Source organism: Osmerus eperlanus, unplaced genomic scaffold (genome assembly GCF_963692335.1).
Source record: "Osmerus eperlanus unplaced genomic scaffold, fOsmEpe2.1 SCAFFOLD_533, whole genome shotgun sequence".
Classification (NCBI taxonomy): Eukaryota; Metazoa; Chordata; class Actinopteri; order Osmeriformes; family Osmeridae; genus Osmerus; species Osmerus eperlanus.
In genome coordinates, this window is record NW_026911852.1 from 1 (window position 1) to 18053 (window position 18053).

Sequence of the window (18053 nt, forward strand, 5' to 3'; positions counted from 1 at the left end):
TATCCAAACACGCACACACATGCACCTAAACAAACACAGCACTCCGTCAATATTCCCTTCTCACCTCCCCCTCCTCCTCTCTCTCTCTCCCCTTCTGTCTCTCCCTCTCCCCCCCCCCTCTCTCTCCCCCCCCTCTCTCTCGCCCTCTCTCTCTCACCCCCCTCTCCCCCCCCCCCCTCTCTCTCTCTCTCTCTCTCTCTCTCTCTCTCTCTCTCTCTCTCTCTCTCTCTACCTCTACCTCTACCTCTACCTCTACCTCTACCTCTACCTCTACCTCTACCTCTCCGCAGTCGACAGTGGCCACTCCCCCCCCTCTGGTGAGGGGCAGCATGACGTCTGGCAACAGACCTCTCCAGGTAAGAGCCAGCACAACCTCCAAATACAACACACTGGTGCTGACCTCAACTACATTACCCACAAGCCCTGCCCAGATCCGAACAGGAGGACAGAGTGGCGGAACATCTTCATTAGATGAGGTTGTTGTACAAAGTCAGGGCGAGTCAGATGGCTGAGCGTTTAAGGAATCGGGCTATTAATCTGAGGGTTGCCAGTTCGATTCCTGGCCTTGCCAGATGACGTTGTGTCCTTGGGAACTTCACCCTACTTTCCTCGGGGGGGAATGTCCCTGTACTTAGTCGCTCTGGATAAGAGCGTCTGCTAAACGACTAAATGTAAATGTTGAGCACACTTTGCACTGCAGCATGTGATGGTTGTTGTCGTGGCCCCCAGGTGTCGTCAGGGCGTGTCTCCGGCACCGTCATCCCTCCCCCGCTGGTGAGGGGGGGCCAGCATATACCGTCCAAACAGAACTCCCAGATATCCATGCCCCCCCTGGTCAGAGGGGCACAGGTAATACACACACACAGTGTCTCCATCCTGTTCCGTGTTCTTCAAACTGCTCTCCTGCTAATCTTACTTTCTTCAAGTTCAGCAAGAACAGACGCTTTTCTCCAATCATTTGTGGGTTCATTTTTGAATGCCGGTTGGCGGTTTTTCTGACTTATGTTTCCCTTCCATCTTCTGTTCCTCCTCCTCATCACTCCTTTTTCCTCTCTGTCTCGCCATACCTCTCCTCTATCTCTAACTTCTCTGTGTGCGTGTGTGTGTGTGTGTGTGCACCTACACATCTGTTTCCTATCCATCCCCCCTGTATTCGTGTTGGTTGCGTGTGACCCCTGCGCGTGTGACCCCTGACCTCTCCCCAGCAGATGCAGCCCCTGCACCACCAGCAGCACCACCACCAGCAGCAGCAGCACTTGGGCTCCGGGCCCCCGCCTCTGCTGCTGGCCCCCAGGGCCACGGTGCCCAACGTCCAGGTGCAGGGCCAGAGGATCATCCAGCAGGGCCTCATCCGCGTGGCCAACGTGCCCAACACCAACGTCATGGTCAACATCCCCCAGGTTAGGCTGTCCTCTCTGGACCCCCGACCCCCCAGAGGCCCCCGGAACACTCGAACACTCGTACCACGCGGCTCAGCAGAGCCCTGACACTGGGTCGGTTCTGTGTGTGTGTGTGTGTGTGTTCCTGGGTTCTAACGAGGACGTCTCTCTTCTCCCGTGTGCTCCCCCCCCCCCCCCCAGGCCTCCCCGACCAACCTGAAGGCCTCGTCCCAGTCCAACAGCAAGGAGTCGACGGCCAGCCGGCAGGCGGCAGCCAAGCTGGCGCTGTGCAAGCAGCTGGAGAAGACCCTGCTGGAGATCCCCCCGCCCAAGCCCCCCGCCCCCGAGCTCAACTTCCTGCCCTCAGCAGCCAACAACGAGTTCATCTACCTGGTGGGGCTGGAGGATGTGGTGCAGAACCTGCTGGACACGCTGGGCCGAGGTGGGTACAGCCCCGCCCCTGGCCCCCGCTCCCCTCGCCATCTACATGAATTCACATTTGGATTTATTTACCAGATAGAAATACAAGTTTATTTTTCATTTATACAAGGGTTCTGACCCCACAAGTTATTTTCCACCTAGTTAGACTTGGTGTCTCTAGGTGGTGAGAGACAGAGAGAGAGGAAGAGGGAGACAGAGGGAGAGGGAGACAGAGGGAGACAGAGGGAGACAGAGGGAGAGAGAGGGAGAGAGAGGGAGAGAGAGGGAGAGAGAGGGAGGGAGAGAGCGAGAGCGAGAGAGAGAGAGAGAGAGTCTCACAGGATAATAACAGATTTTTGTTTTCTCTCCTCTCCGTTCCTCTGGCAGGCAAGCAGCTGGGAGTGTCCTCCCCCAGCCCCTCCCCCAAAGACCCCTTCAGCTGCTCCCAGTGCAAGACGGACTTCACCTCCCGCTGGAGGAAGGAGAAGGCCGGGGGCGTCATGTGCGACCAGTGCATGTCCTCCAACCAGAAGAAGTCCCTGAAGGCCGAGCACACCAATCGCCTGAAGGCGGCGTTCGTCAAGGCGCTGCAGCAGGAGCAGGAGATCGAGCAGCGCATCCTCCAGCAGGCCGCCGCCTCGGCCGTCGCCAAGACGACGGCGTCCCCGGCGCTCATGAAGAGCGAGCAGCAGGTGTTCGTGTCCCATCAGTACAAGCAGGGCCGCGCCCAGCTGCAGCAGACGCAGCATAGAGCCAGCCAGCCAATGGCCAGGCACCACTCCACCATCAAGCAGGTCAGCTGCTCCCCTGTGCCGCCTCCCACTTCCTCCCCTTTCAAGTACTAGAACCCCCCCCCCGCCCCCTTTCTGTCTTTCTGATACTTTCTGAACCCCCCCTCCCCCTTCTCTGTTTGTGATTCATGACTAGAATGCTCGAACGAGAAGTGTCCACATTTGTGGGCCGCTCGATGGTTTATGACACTGACGTATTGTTGATCTCTCTCTCTCGTTCTCTGTCTCTACTTCTTTTTCCTTCTCTCTCTCTCTCTCTCTCTCTCTCTCTCTCTCTCTCTCTCTCTCTCCTTCTCTCTCTCTCTCTCTCTCTCTCCTCTGTCTCCCTCAGAGCCCTGGGCAGTTGTCCCGTAGTGTCCAGTCGGCCATGGGGTCACGCGGGGTCACCCACACGTTCTCCACGTCCTCCCAGCTGCAGAACGCCGTGACGACGGCGGCGGCGTCGCTGGTCAGCAGGCCAGGTAAGCATGCGGTGCGCCCGGCGCAGGGGGCAAAGGTCAGCAGCGGCGTCGCCCCGGCCAGCACCTGGAGGAAGCAGACCAGCGGGACCACAGGTAGATCCCCCTCTCCTCACACTCTCTCCTCTCACTCTCTCCTCTCCCCCCTTCCTCTCTCCCCCCTCCCTCCCCCTCCCTCCCTTCCCCACCCCTTGCACTGAACGACCTGCAGAGACCCACGTGATCTCTCCGACGCAATGTCTCCCTCTCTCTCCCTCTCTCACTCTTCTCTCTCATTCTCGTTCTCTCTCCCTGTTTTCTTCTACCTGGTGATGGGTGATGATCTGTGTCAACATAAGATAGAGAGAGAGAGAGAGAGAGAGAGAGAGAGAGACAGACTGGTGTGCTGAGCCCAGCTGGTGTGTGTGTGTGTGTCCCTCCAGGCGTGACCATGGCCTACGTCAACCCCAGCCTGTCTGTCCACAAGAGCAGCTCCTCGGCCGTGGAGCGCCAGAGGGAATACCTGCTGGACATGATCCCCTCCAGGCCCCTCTCCCAGACAGCCAACACATGGAAATAGTCAGCCTCCAGACCCCAGCCTCCAGACCCCAGCCTCCAGACCCCAGCCTCCAGACCCCAGCCTCCACCCCCCCCCCCCAGCAACCCAGAGGCTGATTCAGCTGGATATCGTCCATCAGCCTCCACACAACAGACTGAACATCTGCGCTGGACGAAAAACAACAACAACAACCTGGGGATTATTTGATATCAACCAATGAGAGAGCACCACCACTTCACCATCTTCCTGTTTTCTGTGTTGTGGAGCAGGGTGGTATTGGACGTCATACAGGGGGGGGGGGGGGGCTGGGGGGGAGAAGGAGGCTCACCCTTTTCACCTCCCCACCCCTCCCATCCCGCCTCTGTCAGTTAAGATCTTTTACGGTTTTGGGAAGAAGTGATCTCACACTGTCACTCCCAAACCAAGCCCCGCCCCCCGCCGGCCTCCCTCTGATTGGCTGGGCTGGCTTCCCCTGGTGACTGCACTGTTAACATGATACACTGTGGATGATGCCTTACTCGACACACACACCGACACACACACACACGAGCGAGGCGAGACCAGACCAGCACCTCAGCAGTGACAGCACTGAGGAGCATCATGGCAGGGATTGTGGTCGAGCTCAGAGGACCACAAACTTTCATACAAAAATGATAAGCTTCAGCGTTGCAAAAAAGTATATACAAAAAAAAGATTAAAAAAAAGACAAGAAAAAGAAAAAAACGTTTCAGAAATGTCTCCATCTGACTGCCTCAGTCACCAATGGTTTATCAAGCAGGGGAGGTAAGTAAGGTGTGTGTGTGTGTGGGGGGAGGGGTATTTTGTATGGCTAAATTGTAGAATATTTGACCCCTCCACCCCCCTTCATTCTGTAAAGTAATACTGTGTAAAGAGATATTGCGATCCCTAATATTTTTGGACGTGGCCTCTTGTTGAGGCCTGTTTAAAGGGTAATGTTACTGATAAGGTGGTTTTACATCTGCTGGTGTCCTGTTCGATTTTTAAACATTCGTTATTTGGGGGGTGAAAAAAAGGATTATGGTAACTGACTAAAACACGGAACACGACGTAAGGAGCCGTCACTTAGGAAACCTTCCAAAGAAACGGCGACGAGTCCAATAATAGACCCCTGGTTGTTTTATTTGAACCCTCGGGATGTTTAAAAAAAAAAAAAATCGGAAGCGGGAGGGTGGGGGGGGGGGTTAAAGGCATGTCATCTTTTAGTGACATCATTGTTTTGCTTTTTAGTCCTACGGTTGTGGTGGATTATTTTTCTTTTGTCCAGTCACTCCTGAGAGCCCAACTCTTTGTCTAATAAGCTGGACAGCTTTCAGAATTTAGTTATGCATAAACCCTTTAGCATTAGCGTTTCTTTTACAAGGAATTGAGTGGATGAGTTTGAGGTTAAGTCCCCGATTTAGCTTAGCTATCCGACTTGTCGGAATGTCAGCATGTTTCGATGTTTAAGAGGGCAGAAAATGTGTGCTAAGCTAACACTAATGGGACTTGAAGCGAAAACCACACTTACAAAACGATCGTATTCCTTCTGAGAGAGGCCTGACGAAACTAGAGCTTTCCTTGTGTACGGCTCCCAAAAGATGAGTCGATTCTATTGCCTTCTCCTGGTTCACACTGCCAAGGCTGAAACTGCATTTTAGGGGCCTTGTAGACACGACAGCTAATCTGAAAATATAAAACAATGCTTTGAATTTAGGTTCTTACTCTGTGCTGCACCATTTCAAATCTTCTTTTTGTATTATTCTCCCTCTCCCTTTTTCTCTCCTTTTCCCCTCAATAAATGTTCCTTCTTTTTCTTGACATGTTTTGATGGCTGTGTGTGTGTGTGTGAGATGTATTCCAGATCTTACGATTATGTGTGAGACGTTTGTGTATGTCTGTGTTTCTTAACAAATGGGCTCTGTGGGTCCTAAGTCTATGAAATCTTAAAGGTGCTGGTGCACACACGAACTCTTTGAGTAAAGAACTTTTGTGTTTGTCACACACGGCCCACACATGACTCAGTACCTGTAAGCAATATTGCTGGTTATCATCACCCGTTGTCATTATTCTGAAGCCTTTTAGAAAACCGTATGTTTGTCAGAAGTCTTCTAGGTGAGACTGTATGCCTCATGCAGTGGACTACTTTTCTCTCAAGATTTTTTAGACTTTTTACAGATCATAGTACACTGAAGTGACTAGGTTGCCTTTTGAAAGCATATTTTAAACTTCTGGGTCGTGTCTCCGTAGTGTAAAAGCGTCTCCCTGTTCGTGTCTCCTGTCACGGTTGAACCAGACAGGGAGTCTTATATCTGGTTGACTTTGTCCACGTGACCTTCACGTGTCCCAAGTCTACCTGTGTGGATGAGGTTGAAAGGAGACGGTATGAAACGGCAGTTTCGAGATGCTTTCCTGCTCCTGGAGCTGTGTTGGGCTCGGTTTGGCGTCCTCGTGCAGCAGCATCGGTGCTGTCTTTGCTACCTGCTTCTGTGTGACGAGTAGAACACCATTCCGTTTTTGTGGGTGCTCGCTCGGGGGGGGGGGGGGGGGGGAACTAACTATGTACAAGAAATGTTCCTATTTGTTTTGGGGTTTGTTTTCTGCTTTATCAAGTAATAATAATAAACTAATTTTAATCCCTTTCCTTGTCATGTTTATTTTAGTTAGTCAGTGAAGAATTACCCGTTGACATGATCCAAAAAAACACTTTTATTGAGAACCAGGTGTTTGATCGTTAGATCGTTTTCGAAGTCTTCAGTATGGAAAATACCTGACAACTGACCTGACAACAACCATCTGGATTATTATTTTTTTACAAAAACTCTTGTTTGACTCCAATTCCTTCGGGGAGACAACTGTATTTCCCCTGTTCCTGAATGCGGTTACCCATGTTCAGTAACCACTTTGACGCTTAGAATGCCGTGGACCATCTTCTGCGGGACAGGTATATATCTGAGAGGGCTTCTGCTTACTTGACGTGTTCTCTTCGTCCACGCCATCCGTGGGGCCCTCCACAGTGGAGCCCTCCATCGCGACTGGTTTGGAGAGCGCAGCGCTGTACTGTTCCAGTTTAGAGTGGTATGCGTCAGTCATTCGCTCGTGCCTCTCCAGCGTCGAATTCCTCTGCTCTTCAATGGCTTTGAAACTCAGGTCACAAGCAGTTTTTTCTCTCTGGTTTGCTTTGTTAGCGTACTTTTGGCTAGGTGTGAGTGAATTTCGTCTTTCCTTAGACATATTCACGTTTTCTTTCCCACCGCTGAACGTTTGGCTTCCCTGAGTAGGCTATAGTGTTGGAGTTGGAGTAGCCTGTGTGTGTGACTTTTAAAAATCATAATACATTATCGTGATTTACGGGTGTACACAAAGTTCAGATAGTTGCCATGGTCCAAACCTGTTATTGGGCTACTTATCTTTGTAGTTGCCAGGTTCAGGTTGCTTTATTGTTCAACATTTGGTTATGAAACTATATGCAAAAGCCGTTAGTTTTTTTCCCCTCGGGACTAGACACAGACTTCAAAACAAATCGTGACAACACATCAAGAAGTAAGTTTGTTTTGCAATTGAACCACGTTTAATGATACACTCATCCCAAAGCCTCTTGTCTATTGCAGCCAAGACTGCTCTAACACCTGTTTTATGGTCGGACGGTTCGAGGGGCTGAACTGCAACAAAACTTTGATGCATTCTCGGCAAGGTTCGCTCACTGTTGAGTCTTCTGGATAGACCAAGGCCTTGCGCTGGATGCGCGGGAGCTTGCTGACGTTGGTATCGTCGAACGGCATGCACCCGGTGACCATGACATACAGAATAACACCCAGACTCCACACATCATATTTCTTAGGGTCGTACGGAACTCCAAGGAGGACCTCGGGTGGGGCATAGGCCGCAGATCCGCAGTAGGTGCTACTCAGTTCCGGGTAGCCCGCAGAAAACCTCCCAAAACCAAAGTCGGTGATCTTCACCTGATTGTCTATAGTCAGTAGTACATTTTCACACTTCAAGTCTCTATGCACGATGTTGTTTTCGTGAAGGTAGTCCACAGCGCTGACAATCTGGGAGAACATAGGCTTGGCCTGGTCTTCAGCGATGCAACTGACCTCTTGGATCTTTTGGAGTAAATCCGTTACTGCTGCCTCCATAACAATGTATAGTTTCCCGTTGCAAACTTCGATGAATTCGTGCACATGCACTATGTTGGCGTGTCTGACAGTTCTCAACAGTGCTAGTTCTCTGGGTAGAAACTTGCTCACGAAGTCAAGAGGTGCCTTTCTACGGTCAACGATTTTGATGGCGACCTGTGAGTTGTGTTTCTGTGAGCTGGCCAGTTTGACTTTGGAGTAGCTTCCCTCGCCGATCGTTATCCCCAGTTTGTAACCCATCCCGCGCAAAACCTTCTCGGTGTGCATTTTTGAATTTGGCAGGTAGGTTTGAGTTACTGATCTTCAAAATGTGACCGGTTCATCTCGACATCAGGGGTCTCAGTCGCAGCCCCTGAACAGTCAGCAACCAACTTGAATGACAGGTGCTGGTGTCTGATGTGGCAAAATTGGAACGACAGTGGCCTGTAGTAGGTGTTACTAAAAGAACGGTGTTATGACGTCATAACCACCTGTCAGCACCTGAGATCATCAGCATCCTTCACCTCCCTTCATTGAGATTTGTGGGGTCCCCCCCTTAACCCTTGTGCTGCCTTCGGGTCACATGACCCAAAGGTTCACAACGAACCATTGTTGTGTTTACCCAATTGTACCCAATACAAAAACAAATAAATAGCATTTTCTTTTAACCTTCGCAATGTGGGGGGTCTGAGACAGCCCAACGGTTAAAAGAAAATTACTCACTTTGTTTTTGTATGCGGTAAAGTTGTCGTAATACGACGGTGGGTCACAATGACTGATGGGTCAGAATGACCCGAAGATAACACAAGGGTTAAGAGATCTGATGGAACAGTTCGTGGACTTATTACGACGTACGCTAGAAAACTCATGGAAGGCCTTGTCCACACTTTGTGCCTAAAATATTTGTGTATTTTTATTCCTTTGTGTTGAACTGGACATTTTAATTTATGTCCTCAGTTCTGTCTACCAACAGTGTATACAGTGTATACCTTCAAGAAAAGGCTCAAGACGGGAGTACAACGGTACTTTGCTGGACCCCATGTTAGTTTCCTCAAGGTTAGAAATGACTCTTGCTTAGAGTCTTGCTGCTCATGTTGGTTAGTGGTTACTGATTTAAATTGTTGTACTCGCAGGTATACAGGTACATTTGCACTTATAGCGATTCATGTTGTTTAATTGTAACTTGTTTAACTACATGCTCTTTTGGTTCTTCCCTTTGGCACTTATTTTGGTTGTTCACAATATGTGCTTAATGTTTTGGCTACCCGCAATGTTTTTGGGGCTATCTTGTTGTTCTTATCAGTGACCTATGCACTTTGTAAAGCTCTCTCTTGGAAGTCGCTTTGGATAAAAGCGTCTGCTAAATGAATAAATGTAAATGTATACAAGCGCTGGCTGTAACTGCGTTCTTCAACCACAGGGTGGCGCACTGTACCAACAATCCTTGCCAGTCTGGTTGTAGCGTCTCTGTTGCCAACAAATCTCTGCACAACGGACGTTTCTTTTTTCGTTTAAAATTGTTATGGATAAAATTTGCATGACCCATTAGGAGAGAAAATGTTTTATAATCACCGCAGCGTCTTTATTATAACAAACCACAAATATGGCACCCTATAGGAAAATATGATTCATAATTTGGCCCTCAATGTTACAACACTGAAAATAAGATAACAGACCTTAAACTTTCATCTCGATCAGAAACAATACTTGGCTGATTTAGGCTCACAGCAAGTTATTTCACAATTTTCAGCCGGCCCCTGGAATGCAGACTAGGAGAAATAGGGAGGGAGAGAGAGCAGGACTGACCTTTGTTGAAGAATGTGAGCTATTGTTTGTTATCTCGACCTAGTTAGCTAGACACTGCAGCCCTTGGCAGCTTTTGGCGCGGGGTGTGAGTTTGTTCTGTATGTTCAGTCTTTATCCATGGAGAATACACAAAGTCTATGTGCTTGTGTGTTCCCCACAGTCCCCCCCACATCCCATAATACCAAGATGGACCTTCTCTTTAAGAGAGCATCTTATTTCGTTAGCTGGGGTCGCCCCTCAGCCAGGCTGTGTATATCCACATGAACCATTTGTTGCATGAAGTCGACAAGTACGACTGAGTACAGACATAATGGCATCCTTCTGATGCTGCAGTTTAACAATGCAGCGTGCACCCTGCGATGATGGTAATAATAGTAGAAATCGCTATTGAGATGAATGTTATTCTCAGAGCTGCTGAGGGATGCATGCCCCACCCTGCTCTAGATTCTCCTTCATTGGCTCGTTCGTTGAGCCGCTGTGTTGGGTGAGAGGGGGTGGGGAAAGGGTGTTCTCTCTCTTTCTCTCTCTCCCTCTTTCTCTGTCTTTCTCTCTCTTTCTCTCTCTTCCTCTCTCTCTCTTTCTCTCTCTTTCTCTTTCTCCCTCTTTCTCTCTCTTTCTCTATCTCCCTCTATCTCTTTCTCTTTTTTCTCTCTCTCTCTCTTTTTCTCTCTCCCTCTCCCTGACTGGCTGACTGAGCTTCTATGAGCGCCACAGCCTGGACCAATCGTCTGTCTCCCACGGTATCTCCCTGCCTGTTAATTGGCTGCCTGACTCCGCCAGAGCAGCTGAGACCCACACCCAGCTGGCTTTATCAGAGAGCAAGCTGGAGCCAAGTAGAGACAGAGAGAGAGAGAGAGACAGAGAGAGAGAGAGACAGAGAGAGAGACAGAGAGAGAGAGAGAGAGAGAGAGAGAGTGAGAGAAATAAAGAGTCAGTCGGCGAGCGAGGGCACACGCGAGAGAGAGAGAGTGTAGTCTCTGTGAAGCAGTGCAGCTCGTTCTCCCCCCCTGTTGCTGAATCTTCGCAGCCTGACGGACAAGATGAACCACAGCTCCATAGAACCGGCAGAGACCATTGAGGCACTGCGCTACATCAGGTAGGAGGAATCAACACACGGGGTGGATGTTACTCCATGTCCCAGACCGCGTCTAATTCAGCTCTATTAGGATTAGAACGGCAATAGGTGAGAGGGATGATGTCAATGCTAACTGTGAATAACGTTTCACACCCTGCTGGTGAATGTGAACTTCAAACTGTGGTACCTGTGAGAGGTGCAGGCGGTTCTGGTATTCTGTGTGCGTCACACACAAGTTCGAAATGTGTGTGTGTGTGTGTGTGTGTCGCTCAGCCGATTGGTGTTCCGGGCACTAAGACGCGTGTCTGTCTGTTGTTGGAGCTGCATACTCATCAGGTGCAGAACACTTTTATTCAGCAGATGACACGACCTGCCACACAAACTCAGAACACTGCTGCTACCCTAGTGTGTCTGTGAATGTGCGTAGGAAAGAGAGACAGGGAGAGGGGGTGTAGAGAGAGATCAGAATGCCCACCTGTGACTCGGTCAGGACACGACGGTACAGGGAGGATTGTGACGATCCATGAGTTCTCCACTGAGGTCCAACTGTGTCAGGTTGTACTATCAAAGAGATGGTTCTGTAATGAGGACTACCTGTGGTGTCCCACATTCTAACTTTGCACAGAGAATGCCCTCTGGTACGCACAGCAATGCATTGAACTCAGATATGTTACAAGGGGTCCAATATATGTAGTTTTTGATTAAAGACATAGATCTAGAAACAGCTAATGTTCATCTTATGTACATCTTTTTTATGTTTCTTTGGATAAAATTGAGTATATTTAAAATGTAATACCTTATTCAAGTTCAATTCTGTGTTTAAAAATGGGCACAATTTCGGTCTACAGATAATCAGATGATCTGATTATCTTTTGTCAAGTCTTTTCTGTCTCCAACTTTCCACTCTTGATTGAGTTACCATAATAGCTCCCGTTATAAAATCAGCCAGCCCTTGTTAAATACAGGGTTTTACGCAACCTCACTGCGCAGCTCTGCTCTTAATTCTTAATTAGATTCAATAGACAGTAAATCAAGCTTTTTAATCAGGCTGCATGTTAGATGCACTGTACCTGGCACCAAGCACACACACACACACATGTAGAGACACAAGTGATCACATGTTCTCTCTCTGTCAGACACCCCCCCCCCCCCCGTGCCATCATCAAGAGGAGGCTTTTTATAGAGAGCTACTGCTGTAAAAGCATGTGAAGGAGTACTTCATGTGCACGCACACACACACACGCACACACACAGGCGTAAGATGGCTCTAGAGCACCATGTAGTGGGCGAGGAGGCTGATAAAATGGCATGGTGTGTGCAGACTCATGAAGGGGAGATGACAAGCTGTGTGTGGATACTGTGGAGAGTTGATTACTACACTCGTGCTGACTCCCATCCCTCTTCCCCCCAGCTACTCTCATATCTGAACAAGTGCATGGGCTGGTGGCCTGCAAACACAAGTTTATGAAATGTAAATAATCTGGCCCTCATTCGTGCATGCTTATAGACACAGAGAGAGAGAGAGAGAGAGAGACATTGATTTGTGTTAGCATAATGTACTCCAATTAGAGTACCCATCATGTACTCTAATTGGCTCTTCTTCTCCATATGAGAGCTAAATTATCCCAGTGGGTTTTCCCCTTGGGGGTTTGTAAAATGATGGCTGTAGCCTCAGTTAAGACCATGTCAGGTATTAAGCCGTTAATGGTGGCTTTGAGCTTCTGTTTATTCTTACTTTGGAGGTTTACCTTAGGGGGCTCACGATTACTACCTGATGAATCAAGAGGGATTCCTTAAATAACCCCCTTACTGCACTAAATGACAACAATTATTGAGAACATTTATATTTTACATGTCATTCATGATTAATGTTCATGTACATTCCCCTCAAGCATACAGTATTGTCATAGCAACTGATCGCAGCTGGAGCCTAGCCAGAGTATTAGATGAACGTGCTGATAAATAAAGTCGGTTTCCAGGGGAAAAATGCGTATTTTGCCATTTATATAATGCCGGGGATGAGATCATGTAGATGGTGTGTGAGTGATCCGGGACTGGGAGAGGAGGAGGCTGTGTGAGTGATCCAGCGCTGGGGGACTGGGAGAGGAGGAGGCTGTGTGAGTGATCCAGCGCTGGGGGACTGGGAGAGGAGGAGGCTGTGTCAGCGGGGTGAGCCGGGCATCAGCTGGGCTTCTCTGTGACTCGCTGCCTCTTGGCTTCTCTGTCTCCTCTCATCTCTGTCTCCTCTGATGTGGATCACTCAGGTGGCCTCCCCCTGTCCCTCAACATCCTTTTAAATACACAGGCTCTCTCTCTCTCTCTCTCTCTCTCTCTCTCTCTCTCTCTCTCTCTCTCTCTCTCTCTCTCTCTCTCTCTCTCTCTCTCTCTCTCTCTCTCTCTCTCTCTCTCTCTCTCTCTCTCTCTCTCTCTCTCTCTCTCTCTCTCTCTCTCTCTCTCTCTCTCTCTCTCTCTCTCTCTCTCTCTCTCTCTCTCTCTCTCTCTCTCTCTGTGTGTCGCTCTGTCGCTCTCTCCATTTCCCTTTCTGACACGCGCACAAAAGCCCATCCTCTCCAGTCTCCCTCATAGTCACTATTAAGTACAGGTAGGCCTGGTGGAAATGTCATGAGCCGAGGTAAAGGTCAGTCACATCAAGCTTGTGTGTTCTCTGTCACCGTGGCTAATGGCAGTGCTCCTGTGGCCCTCGCGTGCTTGAGCCTTACAGCTGTTGACCTTGCTCCTTCTCTTCCCTCATCTCCTGCTGGTCACCTCCCGCCCCTCACCTACTGCGCTCTCCTCCTCACCCGCCCCTCACCTCCTCACCTCCTCACCCGCCCCTCACCTACTGCGCTCTCCTCCTCACCCGCCCCTCACCTCCTCACCCGCCCCTCTCCTCCTCACCTCCTCACCCGCCCCTCTCCTCCTCACCTCCTCACCCGCCCCTCTCCTCCTCACCCGCCCCTCTCCTCCTCACCTCCTCACCCGCCCCTCTCCTCGTCACCCGCCCCTCTCCTCCTCACCTCCTCACCCGCCCCTCTCCTCCTCACCCGCCCCTCACCTACTGCGCTCTCCTCCTCGCCCACCCCTCACCTACTGCGCTCTCCTCCTCACCCGCCCCTCACCTACTGCGCTCTCCTCCTCACCCGCCCCTCTCCTCCTCACCCGCCCCTCTCCTCCTCTCCTCCTCACCCGCCCCTCTCCTCCTCTCCTCCTCACCCGCCCCTCTCCTCCTCTCCTCCTCACCCGCCACCCTCCTCCTCACCCGCCCCTTTCCTCTCCTTGCCCCCGTTGGCAGCTGTTTCTCTGGAGCTCCCTGTGTCTGCGCGAAGGCTGAGGTGTTTATTTATAGCTACAAGCTACCAAATGCAATAATGAAGGCGGAGGAAAGGAGAAGCAGCATTTGTTACCAGGCATTGTGTAGTGTGCAGGGGCTTCAGCCATTAAAGTCACATTAGGCCTAAGAGCACTCGATTTACAGGGTTGGGAGTGAGAGTGTGCACGGCATACAGGCATCGGGTTGGCAGGTGGCGGGAGGGTACAAATGGGGCCTGGTAGAATTGAATTATGAGACGAAAAAAGAATGCCGCTCGTCTGATTCGATTTTGGGCTTTTCGATCTGTTAAATGCAGACCAGAGCAACAGACGAGCACTCACACAACCACACACACACATGCACACGCACACACACACAGATAGAGCCTCTATTTTGGAACAAATGCTCTGTCACAGGTCCCCTGGGTGTGCGAGTTCTCCAGCTGCTCCAATGCTGAGCTGTTTGAGCTTGAGTTTTTCTGTACTTCTGGAAGCTTCCTGCTTTTCTGACCACTCAGAAAAGACACTACAGGTCCACTCACGGATCTGCTGACTCAGGCTATACTTTCATTGAAAAAGTAACTGCTAGAGTACTGAACCAGAGAGGCAGCTACCCAATACCAATGAGCCACTGTTTGAAAGGCCAATGATTTGTTTGAGATGATTCAGATAGCTGTATGAGTTTGTTTTGTTTGTTGGATGTTTGAATATCAGTCATGCCCTTTAAACCAGGCACACGGTGTTGTTTTTCCCCAATGTTCTATCTGCTTAAGCAATACTGGCAGGTCTGTGTGTGTGTGTATGTATGTATGAATAAGCAATACTTCTTCATGGTTCTACTTCATAACTGATCATTTGAATGGATTTGGACAGCAGAGATAGAGAGATGGGCTGATATGCATTATTGAACTATTTCCTTCCTTTGTGCCTGTGTGTATGTCTGTGTGTGTGTGTGTGTGTGTGTGTGTGTGTGTGTTGAGAATGGATGAATAATACAGAGCCTGAGGCTTTGTATAAAAAGACGGACAGTTTCTCCTCTCCTCAACATGTCTCTAATGAGTGTCACTGGCTGAGGCGAGGATAATTAAGTGTGAGAATCAAGACAGCATGTGTGTGTGTGTGTGTGTGTGTTTGTAAACATGTGGTCCCAAGGTAATGTGCCTATGGTCTTTTTTGCAGACAAATCATTCCTCCCAAGCACACAGGCTCTTTTCATCCCCAAAATATCGAAGGTCGTTGAGATACCCTTCAGGAAACCTCCTCTCCTTGTTTCTCCTTCCTCATCTCAGTTCCTCGTCGTGGTAGATTTCCCCTCTCCTGTGGGTGACGGCATCTCCTGCAGCATGCTCTCAAGAGGAAGCCCGTTATTGTAGGATTGGAACCAGTGGTGGGCTTGCCAGTCCTCCCACTTCAAACCTCGAGAACTTTGATGCGTTTATTCCTCCTTCGCGTGTGTGGACGCGAGGAGTAACGAGCGTGAGACAGAATCGTTAAGCGTTTCCATGGAAACCGGAACGTCATTAAGCAGACCAGATAGATGGATACCCCATTCTCACCAGCGACTGATACAGAGCTTTGAAGCAGCAGGCTTTAAAGCTTTCCGATTGATCATGTGGATGAATGGGGAGTAAAACAGCACATTAGCAGAAGATTTGGTGATGCGTAACTGCTGGTTTCACTCGAACGGACCCCCTGGCTAACAGCTCCGCTGACCCTTTTAGGAAGGTGCGCTTCATTCGACGACCGAGGCCCACCTGAGCTGCATCCTGTCTCTTTGATGCTCCTGCACCGGAGGGGGGGGGGGGGGGGGGGGAATCGGCATCCCTTCAAAACTGGCGTTTAATGTCTCCCCCCCCCCCGGGCTTCTCTCTGTGTTTAATCCTCATCAAAGTGTTTAAACTGTGAGTGGCAGCAGCAGCACAATAATGCTGGAGAACAGCTCAAACACAGGCTGCGGAAGACTGTTAATTGGCTAAATGACAGATCCCAGGGTGATTGAGAGATCATGGGAGATGGAGGGTTTGGCCGTGATGATGAGGAGTTCTGTTTTGGCGAGGTTCAGCTGGAGGTGGTGCTCGGTCAATAGCAGACAATATACTACAATATGTAAGGGATAATGCCATCTAGCAGGCCTGTGTGTGTGTGTGTGTGTGTGTGTGTGTGTGTGTTCGCTCAGCCTGATGGAAGCATATCAGTTCTCAAGGTATGTGGACAGCAAACTTGGTAAATGAGTTTTTCTCGGCTCGACAGACTCTGGGCACGTCCTTATCTGAGGTGCTGGATTACTGGATGAGGAAGGACAAGAGATAGTGGGCAAACGTTGGAGGTGTGTGTGTGTGTATATGTGTGTGTATATGTGTGTGTGAGTGCATTCTGTGTGTATATGTGTGTGTGAGTGCATTCTGTGTGTATATGTGTGTGTGAGTGCATTCTGTGTGTATATGTGTGTGTGAGCGCATTCTGTGTGTATATGTGTGTGTGAGTGCATTCTGTGTGTATGTGTGTGTGTGTGTTTTGCCTGATAGGGAGGTTTGAAGCAGTAGGGAGGCATGGATGGTCGGATGAAGAGCAATCGTGCTGTACTTACCTCACCTCTTTCTCTCGCTCTCTTTTATTATCTCCATGACAACAGCAAATGCCAAATTCCAGCAGGGACGATAGAAGAACAACATTTGGAATGTCCCTGGGGGCAATTTTAGGAGGTCTCTGAAAACATTTAGGATGGATTATGGATTTAAAATTCCATAATGTAGGATTCATTCCAGAACCTTCCTTCTCGACAAAATCTCCATGCCCGAAGAAAACCTTCATTGCCCTTCAGTCACCAGATAACCACCCGCACACTGGAAAGTCTATTGACTTCAGTATGAAAAGTTACGAAATCCTGTCTTTTCTTACGTAATGGTGCACATCATTTCCATATTTCTGTATGAGAAGTTGAAGTGTGGGAAAAGGATAGATTTGTGTTCAAAGCTATTGCATTTTTCTGACTGTGATAAGCTGTGCTCCCAGGACCCAGTCGAGTGTGACCAGGGAAATACAGGATTCTGACCTAGGACTATGAAACAGAACCAGCAGCATTCATGGAAGACTGTTGAGGTTACTAAGCGTCAGCCAATCAGAAAACGTAGAAGATGACCTTGGTTCCAGTACGTCAGATGCTCCCAGCATCACCCCCTGTGGTACTAGGTATGGGTCTCCGTGCAGTTGTCAAGCAAGCCCACAATTAGCCCCGCCCACCGTTCACGCCACTTACCGTAAAACAACTTTCCAGAACGGACTATTTAAATTTACATTCCAGGCTCACGCTGCCTCGCGGCCGCGGCCGATGGAGAGAGCCGTCGGAATTTTAAACCTCGACTCATGGAGGCGTAACCATGGTTCCCCGGGCTGCGGCCAACATTAGGCTCAACATGAATCATAGACGCGGGTGAAAGGCAAAGTCACATCATCGGACGTGGCTGAAAGAGTTGATGAGATGACAGAATGGGTACAGTGTCCATTAGTTGTTGTCTGCTTTCATCAGCTCGGTGAGTCAGTGGGCCCGAGGAGGGTCCTAACCTTGCCTGTCCGTACAAAGAGGATAAGAGAGGTCGAGAGACATCCAAAGATAAAGAGAGAGAGAGAGCTGAGGTGAGGTGAACAGTCGAATAACAAGGAGTATGTTTAGGAGACCAAGACCAATAACACAATTATGGTTGTGTGATCTTTAGAAGATGAAGATAATAACCTGAAGATGTCACTCATTTTGTCGGCTATAACACCTGTCACACTCGTGTGTATGATCGGGTTGCCATAGAAACCAGTTGTAGGCCTGTCTTGGCGGGAAAGGGGAAAACTATGGCCCGGCGGTGTTCACTGTTGTGTGCTTGTGTTGGTTCAATATACCAGTACTGTGCATAAGTCTTGGGCACCCAAGATTTTTTACACAAATAATGTCTTATACTGTATTTCTTCAATTAAATGCTACCAGCTTTTCTTGAATTACATGTTTCGATGAGGGCGGTGTGTACACGAGGGCAGCTTTTATTATTATTATTTAATTCGTAATTAAGAACAACACAGGAATTGCGCAAAGCAGTTTATTAATTAGTAGGCGACATCTCTGGTGTCTTGTCGGTGAGGAGGCAGATGAGGATACTAATAGTGATGCAGAAAGTTT

General features: G+C 49.3%; 2 protein-coding genes across 2 annotated transcripts; one reads left to right on the forward strand and one right to left on the reverse strand.

Moving 5' to 3' along the window:
- Positions 1 to 263: 263 nt before the first annotated feature.
- Positions 264 to 4309, forward strand: LOC134016679 (transcriptional repressor p66-alpha-like; the record flags this gene model as incomplete). Its single annotated transcript, XM_062456017.1, has 7 exons — positions 264 to 356; positions 730 to 849; positions 1206 to 1400; positions 1581 to 1821; positions 2187 to 2593; positions 2922 to 3144; positions 3471 to 4309. Coding segments are annotated over 7 exons (1416 nt in total), but the record flags the coding sequence as incomplete, so codon positions are not given.
- A 2818-nt stretch (positions 4310 to 7127) lies between these two features.
- Positions 7128 to 8133, reverse strand: tssk6 (testis-specific serine kinase 6). The gene has a single exon (XM_062456018.1). The coding sequence runs from the start codon at positions 7987 to 7989 to the stop codon at positions 7186 to 7188; it is 804 nt and encodes a 267-aa protein (XP_062312002.1). The 5' UTR covers positions 7990 to 8133; the 3' UTR covers positions 7128 to 7185.
- Between the last annotated feature and the right edge of the window lie 9920 nt (positions 8134 to 18053).